General features: G+C 48.4%; 1 protein-coding gene across 1 annotated transcript in view; it reads right to left on the bottom strand.

Annotated features, from left to right (window-relative positions):
• Positions 1 to 219: 219 nt before the first annotated feature.
• Positions 220 to 23,197, bottom strand: part of LOC149444266 (protein Aster-C-like) — a gene marked incomplete at its 3' end in the record, with an annotated part of 104,553 nt that continues 81,575 nt past the window's right edge. Inside the window, exon 6 of the mRNA XM_089654718.1 lies at positions 220 to 338. Within this exon, the coding sequence (XP_089510844.1) occupies positions 220 to 338 (119 nt within the window). The remainder of the gene's footprint in view (positions 339 to 23,197) is intronic.

Here is a 23,197-nt window from a genome sequence, read left to right on the forward strand (position 1 = left end):
TTCTGTGTGACCAGGGCAAAATCAAAATGTTCTCAGGAGATATCATCTACAAACTGAGCGTTCTCAATTCATAAAGGCTCGAAAAAAAAAAAAGAATGTATCCACAGTTTCACTAGACAAATAGCCATGCGTTTTTTTTATAAATACACAGCATGTTTCAGGTATGGTCATTTTAAATAAAGGAATACGTTTCAGCGTCCCTGCATGTGCCCTTCTCACCTGGCTGCCCCATTGTCCTCAGCTGGTATTGATAGATTGTCCATCTCCTCATTATTTAGTCCCAACTCCGTGCCATAGCTTTGCTGTACCAGCTGCCAGAACTCCTTCTTGGTCAGACTCTGTGGAGAGATGAATTGGAAAGTGGGGGTTGTCACATTTTTTTGTTTATATCCCAATTATTTCACACTTCAGACACTTTTCCCATGTCCTTTGGGTCAAAGACCTATTGTTCTAGAACAGCCATTCTCAACCAGGATTCAGCAAACTCCTAGGGTTCCTCCAGAAGTTGATAGGGGTTCCGTTGAACTTTGGTGGATTCACCTCCAATTGATGGTGGTTGCTTTGTTCATAGGCCAAAGCCATGTGACAGAGTCAGCAGTATAACACCAATGAGCTTTAGGAGTTTGTAAGGAGGTCACCCTTCCCAGAGACCACCACCGCAAGGAGGTCACCCTTCCCAGAGACCACCACCGCAAGGAGGTCACCCTTCCCGCAGACCACCACCGCAAGGAGGTCACCCTTCCCGCAGACCACCACCGCAAGGAGGTCACCCTTCCCGCAGACCACCACCGCAAGGAGGTCACCCTTCCCGCAGACCACCACCGTAAGGAGGTCACCCTTCCCGCAGACCACCACCGCAAGGAGGTCACCCTTCCCTCAGACCACCACCGCAAGGAGGTCACCCTTCCCGCAGACCACCACCGCAAGGAGGTCACCCTTCCCGCAGACCACCACCGCAAGGAGGTCACCCTTCCCGCAGACCACCACCGCAAGGAGGTCACCCTTCCCGCAGACCACCACCGCAAGGAGGTCACCCTTCCCGCAGACCACCACCGCAAGGAGGTCACCCTTCCCGCAGACCACCACCGTAAGGAGGTCATCCTTCTCGCAGACCAACACCGCAAGGTCATCCTTCCCACAGACCACCACCGCAAGGAGGTCACCCTTCCCACAGACCACCACCGCAAGGAGGTCACCCTTCCCACAGACCACCACCGCAAGGAGGTCACCCTTCCCACAGACCACCACCGTAAGGAGGTCACCCTTCCCACAGACCACCACCGTAAGGAGGTCATCCTTCCCACAGACCACCACCGGTAGGAGGTCATGCTTCCCACAGACCACCACTGCAAGGAGGTCATACTTCCCACAGACCACCACCGCAAGGAGGTCATCCTTCCCACAGACCACCACCGCAAGGAGGTCATCCTTCCCACAGACCACCACTGTAAGGAGGTCATCCTTCCCACAGACCACCAATGTAAGGGACATTTTCTCCACTGTCAGTTGATGAATTGGTTTTATCAGGGTTCCTCAAGACCTAAACATTTTAAGGGTTCTTCTAGGGTTAGGAGGTTGAAAAAAGCAGTTCCAGACCCACCTTGGCCATGTATAGCAGGAAGGTTACAGAACATAATGGACATAAAAACTGTTTGATATCATGACGTTTCATGGCAACTAAGTGACAAAGCTCAGAATATATTTTGTTTGGCCCCATGTGAAGTCTCTGACAGACATTATTGTAAGATTCTCAACTGTCAGCTCTGTTTTCTCTAACAAGTAACATCGATACAGAATGACAATGTAAGTAAAATTCCATTACATAAAATAAATATAGAGATTACAATGCATTACACAGCCCCAGAAACACTTGTGTTGTTTCAGGAAACTAAGTTCTCATTTTGTATTGTTTCCTTTAAATAGAACTATGGCCTCCCAGCACGAAATTATAGGTCAGGGAAAGTAAAGAGCATTTCATTTCATGAGGCTTGTACATCACTTAGTAACTGGACTTGGTGCTTGTTTAAAGAGGCATACAGAAGTCTTTAGTTATACAAAAAAAAAGACACAAACCTAATTTAATAAAAATTACGTAAAATTGAAAATAATAATAGTACTGATAATTCATAGAAGCGACCTCTGTGGTTGAATGAAAACCAGGTGCAAAATAAACTAGAGAAACTTAATGCGAACAAATCACCAGGTCCAGATGGCTTACACCCACGAGTTCTTAGGGAACTTAGCTTAGTCAAGCTGCTCTAATTAATTAGAAGGCACCTTACTGCATGAAATGGTACCAACTGATTGGCGTAGATCAAATGTGGGACCAAATTTCTGCTCTCTCCTGGCTCTCATCCTACCTGTCACAACGCTCTTTCAGCGTTACCTATAATGCTACCACCCCCCCTCACTCCCCCTCTCTGTTGGGGTCCCTCAAGGCTCCGTCCTCGGGCCCCTTCTCTTCTCCATCTACACCTCCTCCCTTGGCCAACTCATACACTCTCACGGTTTCAACTACCACCTCTATGCCGACGACACACAAATCTCTCAACCCCCCACCTCACCCCCTCGGTCTCCGCCGGAATCACACACCTACTGAGCGACATATCCGACTGGATGTCGCTCCACTTCCTTAAACTGAACATCTCCAAAACCGAGTTTCTTGTCTTCCCCCCAGCCCGGACACCACCCCCCATTGACTTCTCCATCACATCCAACAACGCCACCATCAAACCCGCCCCGCAGGCCAGAGTACTTGGTGTCATTCTGGACTCCAACCTATCCTTCCAGCCCCAAGTCCAATCTTTAACAAACTCGTGCAGACTCCACCTCCGCAACATGCAGACTCCACCTCCGCAACATCGCCAAAATCCACACGTTCCTAACCCCAGAAACCACTAAACAGCTCATCCACTCCCTCATCATATCACGACTCGACTACTGCAACTCCCTCCTCACTGGCCTGCCTCGCCGCTGGCTATCCCCGCTTCAGTCAATCCTGAATACGGCTGCTAGACTCATTCACCTTTCCAACCGCTCCATCTCTGCCACCCCCCTCTGCCAATCCCTCCACTGGCTTCCGATTGCACAATGGATCAAATTCAAAATCCTAACACTGACGTACAAAGCCGTCCACCATACTGCCCGAACTACATCACTGACCTAATATCCAAGTACCACCCAACACGCACACTCCGCTCCTCACAAGACCTCCTTCTCTCTAGTTCCCTGGTCTCCTCCTCCCATGCCCGCCTCCAGGACTTCTCCAGGGTGTCACCCATCCTCTGGAACTCCCTGCCCCAACCCATCAGATTATCACCTACTCTCCTCTCCTTTAGGTGCACCCTGAAAACCCACCTCTTCAAGGAAACCTACCCCACCCCCTGCTAACCTGCCGACCTCCTCCACTCTTCCTACCACTCCATCCCCCACAGCTATCTCCTCCTGTGCCACCATCCCCTCCCTCCTAGATTGTAAGCTCCAAGGAGCAGGGCCCTCAATCCCCTCATGTTTTGCATTGTATTGGCATTGTTCTGTCATATGTTCTGTCCCCCTTTGTAATGTACAGCGCTGAGCGAACTATTGGCGCTTTATAAATACTGTATAATAATAATTTACAAAAATGGATTGAGATGTATACCAGGAAACTACAGACCAGTCAGCCTAACATCAATAGTTTGTAAAGTATTTGAAAGGATGAGAAGGGACTCTATACAGAAATTTGTCTGTAATAAAAGGTATTATAAATGACAACAAGAATGGATTTATGAAAGACCAACCTGTTTTTATTCCATAGGGAAGAAGAAGGAAATTGGATGGTGCATGTCCAGTGGATGTAGTTTATCTAGATTTTGCTACTGTACCTCAGTCTACAGTAAAAAAAATAAGGTTTGTTGAAGTTGCTGAAATTGTATGTACATTGGTAGGAAACTGGTAACATGAACGGGTCCAGAGATTAGTCATAAATGGCTCATTCTCTGAATGGTGGGCCCCATAATTTGGTCTTGGGGCCAATGCTGTACAGTTTAATGATAAAGAGCAGGGGTGTCCGAACTTTCTAAACAAGGGGACAATTTACTGTCCTTCAACCTTTAGGGGGGCCGGACTGTAGCCAGTTGGAGAAGAAAAATGTCCTGCTGTCGGTGGGAGTAAGCAACGCCCCATCATTGGTGTCAGTGGGAGGAATAGTGCCCCATCATTGGAGTCAGTGGGAGGAATAGTGCCCCATCACTGGAGTCAGTGGGAGGAATAGTGCCCCATCATTGGTGTCAGTGGGAGGAATAGTGCCCCATCACTGGAGTCAGTGGGAGGAATAGTGCCCCATCATTGGTGTCAGTGGGAGGAATAGTGCCCCATCATTGGAGTCAGTGGGAGGAATAGTGCCCCATCACTGGAGTCAGTGGGAGGAATAGTGCCCCATCGCTAGCATCAGTGGGAGGAATAGTGCCCCATCACTGGCGTCAGTGGGAGGAATAGTGCCCCATCATTGGCGTTATTGGGAGGAATAGTGCCCCATCTTTGGTGCCAGTGGGAGGAATAGTGCCCCATCATTGGCGCCAGTGGGAGGAATAGTGCCCCATCATTGGCGTCAGTGGGAGGAATAGTGCCCCATCATTGGCGACAGTGAGAGGAATAGTGCCCCATCATTGGGGTCAGTGGGAGGAATAGTGCCCCATCATTGGGGTCAGTGGGAGGAATAGTGCCCCATCATTGGGGTCAGTGGGAGGAATAGTGCCCCATCATTGGGGTCAGTGGGAGGAATAGTGCCCCATCATTGGGGTCAGTGGGAGGAATAGTGCCCCATCATTGGCGTCAGTAAGGGGAATAGTGCCCCATCATTGGCGTCAGTAAGGGGAATAGTGCCCCATCATTGGCGTCAGTAAGGGGAATAGTGCCCCATCATTGGCGTCAGTAAGGGGAATAATTACCCATTATTGGCATCAGTAAGGGGAATAATGCCCCATCATTGGGGTCAGTAAGGGGAATAGTGCCCCATCATTGAGGTCAGTGGGGGGAATAGTACCCCATCATTGGTATCAGTGGGAGGAATAGTGCCCCATCATTGGTGTCAGTGGGAGGAATAGTGCCCCATCATTGGTATCAGTGGGAGGAATAGTGCCCCATCATTGGTATCAGTAGGAGGAATAGTGCCCCATCATTGAGGTCAGTAGGAGGAATAGTGCCCCATCAATGGTGTCAGCGGCAGGAACTATGCAGCACTGTTGCTGACAACAGGGGGAATAATGCCCCAAAAGCATGATAAAAGTAAGTAAAAGGGCTACATCCAGCCTCCAGGCTACAGTTTGGAAATCACCGATATAAAGTTTGGAATCATGAGCTTAAATTTCAGTGTTTGCTGATGATACCAAATTATTCCAGGAAATACCTCGCTGGATGTAGTATCATTACAGTAAGACCTTGACAAAATAGGGGGTTGCTAAATGTAAAGTTCAGTGAAGTAGCCTTCACTGGAAACACCCGCATGCAACATTGTGGAAGGTGTCCACATTGCATACACGCAGTAAAAACAAAAACAAACAAAAAATAAAACCCGACTCAAAGCATCCATAATTTTCTTTAATGTACCCAACAATGAAAATAAGAATCTCCCCAATCCATCCATTTTCATCTCCGGTCTATGGGAAAGCTTTGATTCTGCCATATCTTTTCGTAAGGCCAGCAGGACTAACTTCACACGATTGTGGATCGCTCCAAATATACTGTGCCGTGAGAACGGTCAGGATTACGCCTTACGCATGACTGCCCTAACAGTCCTGGGGCCATTGCAGCCCATTGAACAGAACAGCTTATGGTTCCTGCAGTGAAGGAAGATTATACGCGAGCTGATGGAAGATAATCAGATCACAGGTGTTCAGCGATGAAAAGTTCTATAGGAATATTAAGTATCATTTCCACGAAGAGGTAATCCAGTCCTATGTAGAGCATAAGTGATCTGTAAGCCACGCAACAAAAGAAAAACTCCAGTTGAAAAATGGGATATTAACCAGAATTATACATTTTTTTCCCCCCCAATTTAACCACTTCCATACCGGGTACTTTTACCTCCCTTCCTGTCCAGGCCAATTTTCAGGTTTCAGCACTCTCACACTTTGGGAACACTGTTGCATGACCACGCAATTGTCATTCAAACTACATTTTTATAAATTTTGCTCACACAACTAGAGCTTACTTTTGGTGGTAATCACCTCTGGGGTTTTTATTTTTTGCTAAATTAACAAAAAAAGACAGGAAATTTTGAAAAAAAAACAAAAAACACGTTTTTCTTTGTTTCTGTTATAAAAGTTTGCAAATAAATAATTGTTCATAAATTTAGGCCGAGATGTATTCTGCTACATTTCTTTGGTGTAAATAACCCAGATCAGTGTTTATTATTTAGTCTGTAGGAAGGTTATAGAGTTCACAAACTATGGGATAGATCTGAAAATCGATCAATCCTGAAGTACTGACGGCCAACCTAATTTCTTGAGTCTCAAAAATGTCGGGACAGGACAGATATCCCCCAAATGTCAGGACGGTACAGATATCCCCCAAATGTCAGGACAGGACAGATATCCCCCAAATGTCAGAACAGGACAGATATCCCCCAAATGTCAGAACAGGACAGATATCCCCCAAATGTCAGGACAGTACAGATATCCCCCAGTACAGATATCCCCCAAATGTCAGGACAGTACAGATATCCCCCAAATGTCAGGACAGTACAGATATCCCCCAGTACAGATATCCCCCAAACGTCAGAACAGTACAGATATCCCCCAAATGTCAGGTCAGTGCAGATATCCCCCAAATGTCAGGACAGTACAGATATCCCCCAGTACAGATATCCCCCAAATGTCAGGACAGTACAGATATCCCCCAAATGTCAGGACAGTACAGATATCCCCCAAATGTCAGGACAGTACAGATATCCCCCAAATGTCAGGACAGTACAGAATTCCACACCGCATCAGAATTGCACCCCATTCAAGCGAACCACTGCGTGTGTGTATGTTAAGTTAACAACACCCCAAAAGAAATCCGCAAAACGTGGTATGATGTGCAGAATCGGATCACATAGGTGCGAATACCCATGCGATCCGATTCTAGTGTGGACCCAAAAAAAGGGTGCTGTGCCTTTTTGGTGCGGGTGCGCTGCGATTAGAGCCATACAAAATTTACGCCTCTGATCGCACCGCACACAAATTGCATGCGATTGGCAGAGGAATGCAGTGCAGTTCCTGTGCGAATCACATGTAATGTACCCAGGGGCGGACTGACAACTCATGGGGCCCCCGGGCAATAGGGGATCATGGGTCCCCTGTGTCCTTGCCCAAACTCAAAAAAGCCTATGAAAAAGGTACCAGGGGCATCTCATGGGGCCCCCTACTGACCCCGGGCAGTGCCTGAGTTTCCAAATGGTCAGTCCGCCCCTGAATGTACCGCACCACATGTGTGAACCTGGACTAAGGCTTGATTCGCACCTCTGCTTTTTGCTTTTGATTCATTTAAAATGCTTTTTGCATTGCACTTTGCGTTTTTGGAAATATTTTTTGTTGGTAGGCAAAAAAAAAAAATAAAGACAAAAACGCACTACATGCGTTTTAGCAGCTTCTCCATTAAACTCTATTGTAGCAAAAATGCTGCTTTTTGCTGTAAAAAAAAGTCCCTGATGCTTTCCAAAAACGCAGCAGCTCAAAAAAGCATAGATGTGAAAGTGTCCCATAGGAAACCATGTTCAATGGAATTTAGAGCAAACAGCACAAAAAAAAAAAGAAACCCAGTAAAATCCATACTAAATGCGTTTTAGCAGCTTCTCCTTTAAACTCCATTGTAGCAAAAATGCAGCTTTTTGCATTTATAAAAAAAAAAAGTCCCTGATGCTTTCAAAAAACGCAGCAGCTCAAAAAAGCATAGAGGTGAAAGTGTCCCATAGGAAACCATGTTCAATGGACTTTAGAGCAAAAGGCAGAAACCCCCCCCCCCCCAAAAAAAACGCATTGGCGTGAACCAGCGGTAATGCGACATGTTGAATTTGGACAGGTAACATCACCTATTGAACTCGCCCACAGATGTCATGGTGGCCGTGCTGCAACTGCGGCTATGGCAGTTGGGGCGCAGTAGTTCAATATAAACCCCCCCCCCCCCAGGTGATTGATTGAACAGGCATGCAGGAGGCGACAGGATCGCTTTCCTGTCAACCAGTCTGAAAAGTGATCCACTGCAGATCACTTTTCAGAGGGCTGCAATGTGTGCCACCAATATGTAATTTTCCCAAAAATGGAAACTTTCTCCATCCACGGGGCACACGGCAGCAGTGAGGAGGGGGAAAGTCTCCTCGTTTCCCATACTCAGACCAGCTTCGTATATTCACCAGTGATCCGCCTTTCCCACACCCGGTTGTATGGACTCCATACTACACATCACGGGCCTGGTAACACGGGTTTATGACACGCTGATGGTTATCGGCGGCAGGAAAGGAATGCTCCCGCTACTAGAACACGCGACCTAAACGGACCCGAGGCTCCTACCAATCCTGCTGGATCACTATGTAAAAATAACAACCTAATAATCTGGGTAATGGCAGTAATTAAATTCGGGGCGCCGCCTCGATCATCATCTCTGTTCTCTTTATACTGGTGAAGGTAAAAGCCGAGTCACGTGTGCACTGTGATCCCAGCACTACGACGCCATGGTGTCCTAGGCAGATCTGGGACTGCAGGTGGAATGCTGAGATAAGCGCGATGACGTCATACGGAGATCCCGGATTGGAGGAGTTGGTGGAAATGATTAGAATCATCAAAAAAACAAAAAACAAAAAGGAGGAGCTAAACTACACTGAGTAGGCCCCATTCACATGGGCGGGTTCCATGTGCCCTTCAAACGGCAGCCCTATGCTCACTTGTCGCGCCAAAGAAGTTCAGGTGTCAAATTTTGGCATGTTTGGTGACACCTGGTTTGCTGCGATTTCTGCAGGTTTTTGTTGCGCAACAACGAGGATGCAAAGAAAATGCTTATTTCCTTTACTGGCTGCATGCTTGTTATGGGTCTATGACAGAAGTATTTAGAGCGGACCTTTCGTGTACTCTTAAGAAAAAAAAAAAAAAAAAAAAGAATTTGCAAGGAGGAAGGTATTTTTACTGGAGAAGAGACACACTACGTATCCTCTGCAATAAAGTTTTTAAACCTTCCTCCTCACTAAGTTCCTAAACTGCACGTGCAGCTCCGTGTGCAGCTCAGGATGAAAGGACTGGAGTAGGCATGCTCAGGAATGACATCATCACAGCCAGGCAAATTATGGGGAGCCAAATGACCAAACCCTGAACTGGTGAGAAGATGTCCGTGTCAGGGAGCTTGTGGTCATCGCAACACTTGTGGTCATCGCAACACTTGTGGTCATCGCAACACTCATCCCCAGCTCCCCCCTTCCAGTGGTGCCTCAACAGCCAGGGTTCAAAAGCTCAGCTCCTCCTCCCAGCGGGGGGCTCAACAGCTCAGCTCCCCCCTCCCAGCGGTGCCCCAACAGCTCAGCTTCCCCCTCCCAGCGGTGCCCCAACAGCTCAGCTTCCCCCTCCCAGCGGTGCCTCAACAGCTCAGCTTCCCCCTCCCAGCGGTGCCTCAACAGCTCAGCTTCCCCCTCCCAGCGGTGCCTCAACAGCTCAGCTCCCTCCTCCCAGCGGTGCCTCAACAGCTCAGCTCCCTCCTCCCAGCGGTGCCTCAACAGCTCAGCTCCCTCCTCCCAGCGGTGCCTCAACAGCTCAGCTCCCTCCTCCCAGCGGTGCCTCAACAGCTCAGCTCCCTCCTCCCAGCGGTGCCTCAGCAGCTCAGCTCCCCCTTCCCAGTGGTGACTCAGCAGCTCAGCTCCCCACAGCAGTGAACAGCTCAGTTCCCCACTCCCAGCAGGGGTTCAAAAGCTCAGCTCCCCCCTCCCAGTGGTGGCTCAACAGCTCAGCTCCTCCTTCCCAGCGGTGGCTCAACAGCTTAGCTCCCCCCTCTGTGGTGCCTCAAAAGCTCAGCTCCCCCCTCCCAGCAGTGCCTCAACAGCTCAGCTCCTCCTTCCCAGCGGTGCCTCAACAGCTCAGCTCCCCCCACTCAGCGGTGCCTCAACAGCTCAGCTCCCCCCACTCAGTGGTGGTTCAAGAGCTCAGCTCCCCTTTCCCAGTGGTGACTCAGCGGCTCAGCTCCCCTCGTAGAGCCCCTTACCCATGCATCCATTAGAATGGCTGCCACTCAAGTACTTGCCATACTGCACAGATTTTTGAAAGCCTGACTCAATTCTTAAGGCCTCATGCACACCGTGAGTGTAGCCCCGGAACATGAGATCTAGGAGTTTTCCTGTGGGCAGGAGGCACAGGTGCACCGACCGGCCCTACAGCTGGCTGCCTGTAAAACTTTGAGAGACTGAAAGCTGCTCCTGGTGGAGGAGGCAGGAAGGTGCACTGAGTGATACCAACCTTTAGGGCAATGTGCACCCAGAGACGGATACCCACGTTGCTTGTGTTCCGGCATGCGTCGCTGGGCCCACACTGCCATATACATTAGCAGCACTCGGTGCACACATCCTCCAGCCGGAGCAGTTTCAGACACTCAGAGATTTACACGCTACCTGTGGCAGGGCTGGATGAGGTACCTGTGCCTTACCCTTGGCCTGCCATCAGTGGGAGTAAACAATACCCCATCATTGGTATTCGTTGGAGGAATAGTGCTCCACCGTTAGTATCAATGAGAGGACACCATCTGTGGCCCCAGCGGGAGGAAAGGGGCCCCAGTGGGAGGAATAGTGTCCCATCATTGGCGTCAGTGGGAGGAATAGTGTCCCATCATTGGCGTCAGTGGGAGGAATAGTGTCCCATCATTGGTGTCAGTGGGAGGAATAGTGTCCCATCATTGGTGTCAGTGGGAGGAATAGTGTCCCATCATTGGTGTCAGTGGGAGGAATAGTGCCCCATCATTGGTATCAGTGGGAGGAATAGTGCCCCATCATTGGTATCAGTGGGAGGAATAGTGCCCCATCATTGGTATCAGTGGGAGGAATAGTGCCCCATCATTGGTATCAGTGGGAGGAATAGTGCCCCATCATTGGTATCAGTGAGAGGAATAGTGCCCCATCATTGGTATCAGTGGGAGGAATAGTGCCCCATCATTGGTGTCAGTGGGAGGAATAGTGCCCCATCATTGGTGTCAGTGGGAGGAATAGTGCCCCATCATTGGTATCAGTGGGAGTAATAGTGTCCCATCATTGGTGTCAGTGGGAGGAATAATGCCCCATCATTGGCATTAGTGGGAGGAATAGTGTCCCATCATTGGTGTCAGTGGGAGGAATAGTGCCCCATCATTGGTGTCAGTGGGAGGAATAGTGCCCCATCATTGGTGTCAGTGGGAGGAATAGTGCCCCATCATTGGTGTCAGTGGGAGGAATAGTGCCCCATCATTGGTGTCAGTGGGAGGAATAGTGCCCCATCATTGGTGTCAGTGGGAGGAATAGTGCCCCATCATTGGTGTCAGTGGGAGGAATAGTGCCCCATCATTGGTGTCAGTGGGAGGAATAGTGCCCCATCATTGGTGTCAGTGGGAGGAATAGTGCCCCATCATTGGTGTCAGTGGGAGGAATAGTGCCCCATCATTGGTGTCAGTGGGAGGAATAGTGCCCCATCATTGGTGTCAGTGGGAGGAATAGTGCCCCATCATTGGTGTCAGTGGGAGGAATAGTGCCCCATCATTGGTGTCAGTGGGAGGAATAGTGCCCCATCATTGGTGTCAGTGGGAAGAATAGTGCCCCATCATTGGTGTCAGTGGGAGGAATAGTGCCCCATCATTGGTGTCAGTGGGAGGAATAGTGCCCCATCATTGGTGTCAGTGGGAGGAATAGTGCCCCATCATTGGTGTCAGTGGGAGGAATAGTGCCCCATCATTGGTATCAGTGGGAGGAATAGTGTCCCATCATTGGTGTCAGTGAGAGGAATAGTGTCCCATGATTGGTATCAGTGAGAGGAATAGTGTCCCATGATTGGTATCAGTGGGGGGAATAATGCCCCAAGGGCTGGATAAAAGCAAGCAAAGGGCCACATCTGGCCCTTGGGCCGCAGTTTGGAGACCACTGCTCCACAGAGTGCACACCATCAATGGCTACACGGCATTTCTCAGCACAGGTCTCCTGACGGTGACAACAGTGGACTTTGCCTGTATAACGTGTATCACCACAGCTGTCTCCATCAGAAGCTTGGCTGACAACACAAGCAATGCCCCATCATTGGTATTAGAGGAGTAGTGCTCCACCATTAATATCAATGAGAGGACACCATCTCTGGTGCCAGTGGGAGAAATGGTGCCCTAGCGTTGGCGCCAGTGGGAGGAATTGCAATACATGGACAGAGCGTTGTCACCCTCTAACAGGAAGTGCCTGAACAAGAAGCACCGTGGCAGGATCAACACACATTTTAATAAAAGCTGCTGATTTTAAAAGATCAAAACAGGCTTTTGAAATTTCATTGGAGATGTTAAGATCTATATAAGATTTCAGGTTTTTGGGCTCACACAGGCCTGACAAGTAACCAGCAGGAAACCAAAGACCTTGACTGCGCTGTGGGACAGAATTCAGGTCAACACCTGTAATTAAGGGCTCTTTCACATAGGCAACTGGGGGGGGGGGGCAGTAAAAACAGGTTCTACTACCCCCTGCCTGCCCAGCAGAATCTTAACATTACAGCTTGACAGGGCATAAGCTGAGGTCACGGTGTTTTGCTTCACGGCTGCGCCATGTGGTGGTGGTGCCCCAAAGGATCTCTGATTCCAGCAGGATGACCGGGGAGGGAGATGAGGGAAGAGATCCAAGTCACAAGCTATGAAGAATAATAGTTTTTCCCAGTTCTAGGACCAACAGGGGTGGGGGGAGGGGAGGACGGTGGACATTATTTACACATTTTCTATTTTTTTTTACAGCTATTACACATTATTGGATCACTATGTGAACTTTATATTAACGTGGATGTTACATGTGGCCCATTATTACTGTATAGTTTTTTGGATGAGATATTTTTTCAGAATGTATTTGCATATGGCACTTTGATATATGTATGTGCGGCACCCTTCTAGGAAAGCTAGGGGGAGCTAGTTAATTTTTTTTTAGTCAGAGGCCGAATAGCAGCCTGGTGCAATATTTAGAGGGTCAAATTTGGGTAAGGACTGAGAGGCTCTGCAGATCAGCTCACTGATATCGCCCCCTAATCCAGAGACTTGGAGAAGTCTCTAGAACTCAGTGGATGAAGGTGAGGAGGAACTGGTTTACACTCTTAAGAGATTCTGACCAATCCCCAGGCAGGAGGCTTGGCATGGGGTCAGGGCAGCCCTTAAGAGTGACTGAGCCTGCTCAGTAGCAGGAGAGTTCGGGTGGAAGATGTAAGAGCAGGAGCTGGAGTGTGGGAGGAGGCCTAGGAAAGGGGTCTGCCTCCAGGAGAGTGGCTGAACCTCACCAGCCCCCTGAGAGAGGACCATCTGTGGAGTCAAGGAAGGAGTCAGCCCAGCGGAAGGCCTGAAAGCAGCTACCGACCTACAGCTCATGGGGGGGGGCGGATTTGGGTTGGAAACCTGACTAGCCCCAGCTGGACTGTGCTTTTTAGGAGTCCCTTTGTCCAGGGATTTCTACACCAGGAGTGGCTGGATAGCTCTCCAAGAAGAGAACCCCTCTGAGCACTTGTAAATAGCTTCAGGAAGTTGTCCTCCGTTAAACAGTTCCTTGGGCATCCCATGTATCCCTCATCCCTATCCAAGTTCAAATCCCCTAATACAACCCCAAAAAACAAGTTCAACGACTGTTTACTGTCTCTGGAGTGCAAGGCTGGAAGGAAATGAGTGTTGCCTGGCTGTGCAGGACTATAGGGGGACCCAAATCTTCAGCGACCCCTAAGGGGGAAGTGCTACGTATATTTATAGGAATTTGATATGGTTGTTTAGTTTATAGGTTGGGTGCAGGGTAGAGTTGTTCCTATTTTTTTTTTTTTGCACATTCATTTTTCTTTGGTGGTTTATCAAAGATAGGATAGCAGCTGCCGCTCGAAGATAGGCCCCTTCCTTCCACCTGTGGCCCAATCCGGTTGAATTATTTTATTTCTATTTTTTGTCATTCCTCAAAGAAACAGAAGAATATATGTGCACCATGAGAGTCTATGTCAAATGTTTTCGTTTTCTGCCATAAACAAAAAATTTAAAATTGGTGTTGTAATCTCCCAATTTTCACAGAAATTTTAGGCAAATAAAAGCGTCATATGTAATATGTAAAGAAGGGTGTAAACCAGCAATGGGCAAACTACGGCCCGATGGACCTTTTAATCCGGCCCGCGGAGCGTGATACATTGGCTGTCAGGATGTGTGTAGGCGGGGCAGCGTGACGAACGTGAGGGGAGCTAGGCTCTTCTCACGGTCCGCCCTGAAGACCGGAACGGCGCGGGAACACGGAGAGAGGAACGCGCGGAGCAAAGGTAAGTGAATTGACACAGGGGGGGCTTGGGGACTTAATATGGGGGATGAATTACTATAGGGGGGATGAATTACTATATGGGGGATGAATTACTATAGGGGGGATGAATTACTATATGGGGGATGAATTACTATATGGGGGATGAATTACTATATGGGGGATGAATTACTATAGGGGGGATGAATTACTATAGGGGGGATGAATTACAATGGGGGATGAATTACTATGGGGAATTACTATATGGGGGATGAATTACTATGGGGGATGAATTACTATATGGGGGATGAATTACTATATGGGGGATGAATTACTATAGGGGGGATGAATTACTATAGGGGGATGAATTACTATATGGGGGATGAATTACTATAGGGGGGATGAATTACTATAGGGGGGATGAATTACTATAGGGGGGATGAATTACTATATGGGGGATGAATTACTATAGTTACTATGGGGGAATATTACTATACTTACTATGGATGACACATACACATCATTCATCTACTCTTGGTCCGGCCCCGGGTCCAATATATGAACCCATTGCGGCCCTCAAGTCAAAAAGTTTGCCCACCCCTGGTGTAAACTGTTAAAACAAAAAAAAAAAAAAAAAAAAGTAAAAAAAATAAAAAATGAAACAGAATTAAAAAAAGTAACAAACATCAAAAAAGTAAAAAAAAAACAAAAACAAAAAAAAACAACCAACCACAACATAGTAAAACAAGAGGGAAAAAAAAGGTAAAATAATTAAATAACAAAAAACAGAATTAAAGTAAAAAAAAGGAAACATAACGAAAACATGAATACTTTAAGAAAAAAAGAAATGGAAAGAAAAAATAATGGAGTCAGTGAGATGGAATATATAAAGCTGTTTTTTATCCATTGTGATCTGCTGCTTGAAATCCAAACAATCACGGATTGATCCAGATACACTTAGCCGCTGATCGGCGACGAATGAACGCACGCTCGTTTCTATTGTAGCCAAAACAAAAAGCGGATGAAACCTGAAACAAATCAATACTCTAAGACGGCCAAGATCTGGTGTGATAAAGTCCATTCTCTGGACCCATTAATATGTATTTCTGAAGCATCGGGAAGTACATTTTGTGGTCTCTGCCCATTCAAAGTACTATGGGCCCTTAATGAGCACCAATGCAAAAAAAAAAAAAAAAATACAAAAAAAACCACCAACTACTCACCATGTACCCTGACCCATTTCCAGCCTCGCACACACCAATGATGCAGCTCCTTTGTATCGGTATGTGCGTTGCAGTGCGATACAGGCAAGGCGTGTACTTTTGTTGCCATGTCTTGGAGGCCCATTAGATATAAATAGGATCACATACAGAACATTCATGAACACCATGCATAGGTGTGAAACAAAAGAAAGACGGTCAGAGGGACGCTGAAGGACTAAAAGTCCCAGGATGACCCAATAAAAAGCGACTAGTAACTTGCAGGACATGCTGATCTTTGTAGTCCCACAGCTGCCTAGTTGTCCTAGATATGAATAGTTTGAATTACCCCGGAGAGGCAGAGACTGCAGGACATACGTGACTGCTGGTAGAGAACATCCGAGGAATGCAGTCCGGAAAGTTCTGAAAGTAAGGTAGAAGTGAGCGCTGACTTCACAGATACCAGACTCCTCTCTGTCTGTACACCGGACTGGCCTGTGTGTGCTAGAGGAACCCTCCATGCACCGAATGTTCCCCATGACCTCCATGCACCGAATGTTCCCCATGACCTCCATGTACCGAATGTTCCCCATAACCTCCATGCACCGAATGTTCCCCATAACCTCCATGCACCGAATGTTCCCCATAACCTCCATGTACCGAATGTTCCCCATAACCTCCATGCACCGAATGTTCCCCATAACCTCCATGTACCGAATGTTCCCCATAACCTCCATGCAACAAATGTTCCCCATAACCTCCATGTACCGAATGTTCCCCATAACCTCCATGTACCGAATGTTCCCCATAACCTCCATGTACCGAATGTTCCCCATAACCTCCATGCACCGAATGTTCCCCATAACCTCCATGCACCGAATGTTCCCCATAACCTCCATGTACCGAATGTTCCCCATAACCTCCATGTACCGAATGTTCCCCATAACCTCCATGTACCGAATGTTCCCCATAACCTCCATGTACCGAATGTTCCCCATAGCCTCCATGTACCGAATGTTCCCCATAACCTCCATGCAACAAATGTTCCCCATAACCTCCATGCACCGAATGTTCCCCATAACCTCCATGCACCGAATGTTCCCCATAACCTCCATGCACCGAATGTTCCCCATAACCTCCATGCACCGAATGTTCCCCATAACCTCCATGCACCGAATGTTCCCCATAACCTCCATGCACCGAATGTTCCCCATAACCTCCATGCACCGAATGTTCCCCATAACCTCCATGCACCGAATGTTCCCCATAACCTCCATGTACCGAATGTTCCCCATAACCTCCATGCACCGAATGTTCCCCATAACCTCCCTGCACCGAATGTTCCCCATAACCTCCGTGTACCGAATGTTCCCCATAACCTCCGTGTACCGAATGTTCCCCATAACCTCCGTGTACCGAATGTTCCCCCATAGCCTCCATGTACCGAATGTTCCCCCATAGCCTCCATGTACCGAATGTTCCCCCATAACCCCCGTGTACCGAATGTTCCCCCATAACCCCCGTGTACCGAATGTTCCCCATAACCTCCGTGTACCGAATGTTCCCCCATAACCTCCGTGTACCGAATGTTCCCCGTAGCCTCCATGTACCGAATGTTCCCCATAACCTCCATGTACCGAATGTTCCCCATAACCTCCATGTACCGAATGTTCCCCATAACCTCCATGTACCGAATGTTCCCCCATAACCTCCATGTACCGAATGTTCCCCCATAACCTCCATGTACCGAATGTTCCCCGTAGCCTCCGTGTACCGAATGTTCCCCATGACCTCCATGTACCGAATGTTCCCCATGACCTCCTGCTACCACATCCAAAATCATTGTATTGGAAGATCAGCATAGACTCGCCTCCCGTTCCCCTTACAGAACGACCCTTCAATTATTACCTCCCCGTACAGAATGGCCCTTCATTTATTACCCCCCATACAGAACTGCCCTTCAATTATTACCCCCCATAATTAAAGGCCCTTCAATTATTACCCCCCCATAAAGAAAGGCCCTTCAATTTTTACCCCCCCCCCCCCCATAAAACACAGTCCTCCCTTTTCCCTTATACAGAGTGACCCTCCCTAGCACAGACTCGCCTCCCTTCCCCCCATACAGAACAGCTGTCCACCCCCCCATACAGAATGGCCCTCCATTTCCCCTCCACCATACAGAACAGTACTCCAATTTTCCCAGCTCCCCCATACAGAATGGGCCTCCATTTCCCCCACCCCCATACAGAATGGGCCTTCATTTCCCCCCCCCGCCCCATACAGAATGACCCCCCCCCATACAGAATGGCCCTCCACTCTTTCCCCCATACAGAATGGCCCTCCATTCTCTCCCCCCCCCCATACAGCATGACCCTCCCACCCATTTTTCTCCCCATACAATACAGCCCTCAAATTTTTTTTTTCCCCATACAAAAGGGCTCTCCATTGCCCCCCCCCCCCCCATACAGAATGGCTCTCCCCTTTTCCTCCTCATACAGAATTGCCCTCCTCTTTTTCCCTCCATATAGACTAGCTCTCCCCTGTTCCCCACTTATAGAACAGTTCTCTCCTCCCCCCCCCCCTACAAAATGGCTCTCCCCTGCCCCCCCCCCACCCCCCCGCACAGAACGGCTCTCCCCGTTTCCCCCCCTACAGAACAGCTCTTCCTTTTCTCCTTAAAGTCTGACCCTTCATTTCTCCTTTAGAAAACTTCCCTCCCTAGCACAGACTCTCCCCCTTTTCCCCATATGCAACAACCCTCCATTTTTCCCTCCCCCATACAGAACTGCTCTTCAATTTTTACCCCCCATAGAAAACAGTCCTCCCTTTTCCCCTATACAGAACGGCCCTCCCTAGCACAAACTGGCATCCCTTTTCCCATACAGAACAGCCCTCCATTTCCCTCTACCCCCATATAGAATGTACAATGGCCCTCCATTTTTTGCCCTTCATACAGAACAACCCTGTACCCCCCATACAGAACGGCCCTTCAATTTTTACCCCCCATAGAAAAAACAGTCCTCCCTTTTCCCCTATACAGAATGGCCCTCCCTAGCACAAACTGGCATCCCTTTTCCCATATAGAACAGCCCTCCATTTCCCCCCACCCCCATATAGAACAGCCCTCCATTTATTTTCCTTCATACAGAACGGTCCTCCCCTTTCCCCCCCCCCCCATACAGAACAGCCCTCCCCTTCCTCCCCCCATACAGAACAGCCCTCCCCTTCCTCCCCCCATACAGAACAGCCCTCCCCTTCCTCCCCCATACAGAACAGCCCTCCCCTTCCTCCCCCCATACAGAACAGCCCGCCCCTTCCTCCCCCCATACAGAACAGCCCTCCCCTTCCTCCCCCCATACAGAACAGCCCTCCCCTTCCTCCCCCCATACAGAACAGCCCTCCCCTTCCTCCCCCTATACAGAATAGCCCTCCTCTTCTCCCACTCACTGCCATTCTCTCTCCCGTGTTGCAGGGTGGCTGGTCTCGTCTCCACCCCCTTCTGTACTATTCTAGATGGAGCTTGCAGTGGGTGGAGCCTGCTGGGACCCCTCCCAAAGCTCTGCTCTCTTCACAGGCTGTATACAGCACACTGGTGATGTCACTACTAATTTTACAAGGTAATATCTGGGTTTGCAAAGCCATTTGGGGAACACAAAGTTAGATAATATTCTTTGTGACTTATTGGAGGAATATATTAAAAAAATAAATAAATATGATCGTTAATAAATTATTATAATGAATACATTATATATATATAATTAATTATTATATTAATTATTATTGAGGAATGTACTAAAAAATATTAATAAGTCACAAAAGTATATTAACTACCTATGTGAGATATATATATATATATATATATATGAAATGTGAATGTTTTTGCGTTGAGCTCAGCTTTCAGTGTGGGATGGAGTGGAGCAGGCAGAACGTCATTCTGGATTTCATTCATTTCTTTGCTTCCTTCCCTCATTTCCTATCCTGCAGCCTTTAGTCAGCGCAGAAAGTGAACCGTAATCTCTCCAATGGACACACCGCAACAGAGGACGTTCCATCGAATTACATTTATTGGTTTTGGCGTCTTCCCATTTTGCAAACAAAACACATTTATATTCGATTTAGGATTGCCAGGTTAGGAATAATCCCGCCCTCTGACTTCTTCCCTATTAATTACATTGGCAGCGGCCCGATGCCGGTCAGGCTGGTAGGTGGCAAAGTCGATCAGTGAGTCCCAGACAATGATTTATGGCCAGAACCTGCTGATTGGCTGAGAGAATGACAGAGGAGAGCTCTGTGTTGGTAGACAACACAGGGCCCTCTACAGACAGCAGCGAGGTGCCAATTTTTTTTCTTCCTGAAAAGCAGGGAGTAAAAATAGGCACATTGCTCAGTAAGCACAGCACATACTACACATTGTTAGGCACACAGTTAACCCTTTGATTGCCCCTAGATGTTAACCCCTTCTCAGCCAGTGTCACTAGTACAGTGACAGTGTATAGTATTATCACTGATCACTGAATTAATTTCACTGGTGATATCAGTGTCAGTTCCCACAAAGTGTCAGATTGCCCGCCGTCCTATCACAGTCCCACTATAATGGCGCTGATCACCGCCATTACTAGAATTTAAAGCCTTGCTAAACCCACAGCAGTACAATCAGTCTGTATATGTAGTAAAGCATGCTTGTTATACTCACTGTGGAACCCAAGGGGTTAATCCTCTGCATTGTGTAAAAAGGCTGTTTGATCCTGTCTTCTCTGATCCTCCCCTTCTGCTGTCCCCAATCCAGCTGCTGATAGTACAGAGCTCTAGGAGTCACTCTGCACATGCTCAGTTTGGTGTGTATTGCTAGAGAGTTTGTTTTTTTTTCCTTTTGAAGGGTGCATGCGATTAGCAAAGAGCCAATCAGCACTGTCCAGAGGGTCAGGGGTTATGCAGCCTCAAAGGACAGTCAGAAAACTCCTCCTACAAGCTTTAACCAGTGCTCTGCTGGACACTGATAGAATTCACTAGACTACTATATACTGCTGATGAGAAAAGGTATTTAGCAATTTAGATTTACTAAAATAATTGCATTTCCATGTTATGTGTACTGTGGGAGTCCAGATATAGTGAAGGCGGGGTCCGGGGAGAGCGGCTATAGTGAAGGCGGGGTCCGGGGAGAGCGGCTATAGTGAAGGCGGGGTCCAGGGAGAGCGGCTATAGTGAAGGCGGGGTCCGGGGAGAGCGGCTATAGTGAAGGCGGGGTCCGGGAAGAGCGGATATAGTGAAGGCGGGGTCCGGGGAGAGCGGATATAGTGAAGGCGGGGTCCGGGGAGAGCGGATATAGTGAAGGCGGGGTCCGGGGAGAGCGGATATAGTGAAGGCGGGGTCCGGGGAGAGCGGATATAGTGAAGGCGGGGTCCGGGGAGAGCGGATATAGTGAAGGCGGGGTCCGGGGAGAGCGGATATAGTGAAGGCGGGGTCCGGGGAGAGCGGATATAGTGAAGGCGGGGTCCGGGGAGAGCGGATATAGTGAAGGCGGGGTCCGGGGAGAGCAGATATAGTGAAGGCGGGGTCCGGGGAGAGCGGATATAGTGAAGGCGGGGTCCGGGGAGAGCGGATATAGTGAAGGCGGGGTCCGGGGAGAGCGGATATAGTGAAGGCGGGGTCCGGGGAGAGCGGATATAGTGAAGGCGGGGTCCGGGGAGAGCGGATATAGTGAAGGCGGGGTCCGGGGAGAGCGGATATAGTGAATGCAGGGTCGGGGAGACCGGATATAGTGAATGCAGGGTCCGGGGAGACCTGATATGGTGAATGCAGGGTCCGGGGAGACCAGATATAGTGAATGCAGGGCCCGGGGAGACCAGAAATAGTGAATGCAGGGCCCCGGGAGACCAGATATAGTGAATGCAGGGTCCGGGGAGAGTGGATATAGTGAATGCAGGGTCCGGGGAGACCAGATATAGTGAATGCAGGGTCCGGGGAGAGTGGATATAGTGAATGCAGGGTCCGGGGAGAGTGGATATAGTGAATGCAGGGTCCGGGGAGACCGGATATAGTGAATGCAGGGTCCGGGGTTTAGTAACACTTTAAAAAAAAAAAAAAAAAATTGCCATTAGCATAGTTTGTAGACGCTACAACTGCAACCAATTATTATACACTTATTGGGATTTTTGTTTTTTTTTTAACTAGTGTCATGCAGCAGAATACATTTTGGCCAACATTTATAAAGAAATTAGATTTTTAAAATTGTTTTTATTGGATATTTTTTAAAAAGTAAAAAATAGTTTGTTTTTTAAATTTGCAGTCTTTTTTTGTTTATAGAATAAAAAATGAAAAACCCAGTGGTGATCAAATACCACCAAAAGAAAAGGTCCCTAACCCTCAAGGGGTGTACAATCTAAGGTCCCTAACCCTCAAGGGGCGTACAATCTAAGGTCCCTAACCCTCAAGGGGTGTACAATCTAAGGTCCCTAACTCACATTCATACATACATATACTAGGGAGAATTTAGACAGGAGCCAATTAACCTACCAGCATGTCTTTGGAGTGCAGAAATAAATCCGCACAGGGAGAACATGCAAACTCCAGGCAGGTAGTGCCGTAGTTGGGATTCAAACCAACGACCTGAGTACTGCCAGGTGGAAGTGCTAACCATCTAGCCACTGTGCTGCCCATTGATTATGAGATGTTTATGAAATTTGCACTTTTTTTATTATTTGTTTATGTTAAAGTGGAGTTCCACTCACGCTGTCAAAAAATAAAAGTCAGCAGCTACAAAAACTGTAGCTGCTGACTTAAGAAAAACATCCACTTACTGGTCCCATGGTGTGTCCCCCGCAGCCCATTTCACCGGCCGTCCTGTATTCCTGGAGGCCGGCAACTTCAGTGTGGAAACCTTGCAGCTTCACAGCCGGGTATCCACTGCGCATGCGCGAGTAGCTCTGCACTTCATGAATGGTCCTGTAGTCTTCTGGGACCTGTCATGTGTCCCAAAAGACTGCAGTGAGGGAGGACACCTTCATAGGGCGCACTATTTAAACTGGCCAGACGGTGACTAGGTTGCCGTTGTATATTACTATTGGACCTCCCGAGATACAACAGGCAGGAGAGTAGTCAGGGACGAGCCGGGGTTCAGAGCAGGAGAAGGTCAACACAAATCAGGATCAAGCACAAGCAGGATCGGCAACAGGAACACACTTCAGAACACGGGTACAGGAAATAGACCTTGCGGCAACCTAGTCACCATCTGGCCAGTTTAAATAGTGCGCCCTGCACAGTCATTGGTGCAATTGCCGACGCCCAGGTCCTAGTGCCTGCACATTAGTGCACCTAGGCAATCTGTGTATGTGCAGACCTGTGCGCCGCTGCGAGACCCGCAGTCCCTGACAGACATGCTGGTAGGATAATTGGCTCCTGTCTAAATTGGCCCTAGTATGTATATGTATGAATGTGAGTTAGGGACCTTAGATTGTACGCCCCTTGAGGGTTAGGGACCTTAGATTGTACGCCGCTTGAGGGTTAGGGACCTTAGATTGTACGCCCCTTGAGGGTTAGGGACCTCAGATGGTAC

Source organism: Staurois parvus, unplaced genomic scaffold (assembly GCF_062004578.1).
Source record: "Staurois parvus isolate SC_StPar_1 unplaced genomic scaffold, SC_StPar_1.0 ptg000794l, whole genome shotgun sequence".
Taxonomy (NCBI): Eukaryota; Metazoa; Chordata; class Amphibia; order Anura; family Ranidae; genus Staurois; species Staurois parvus.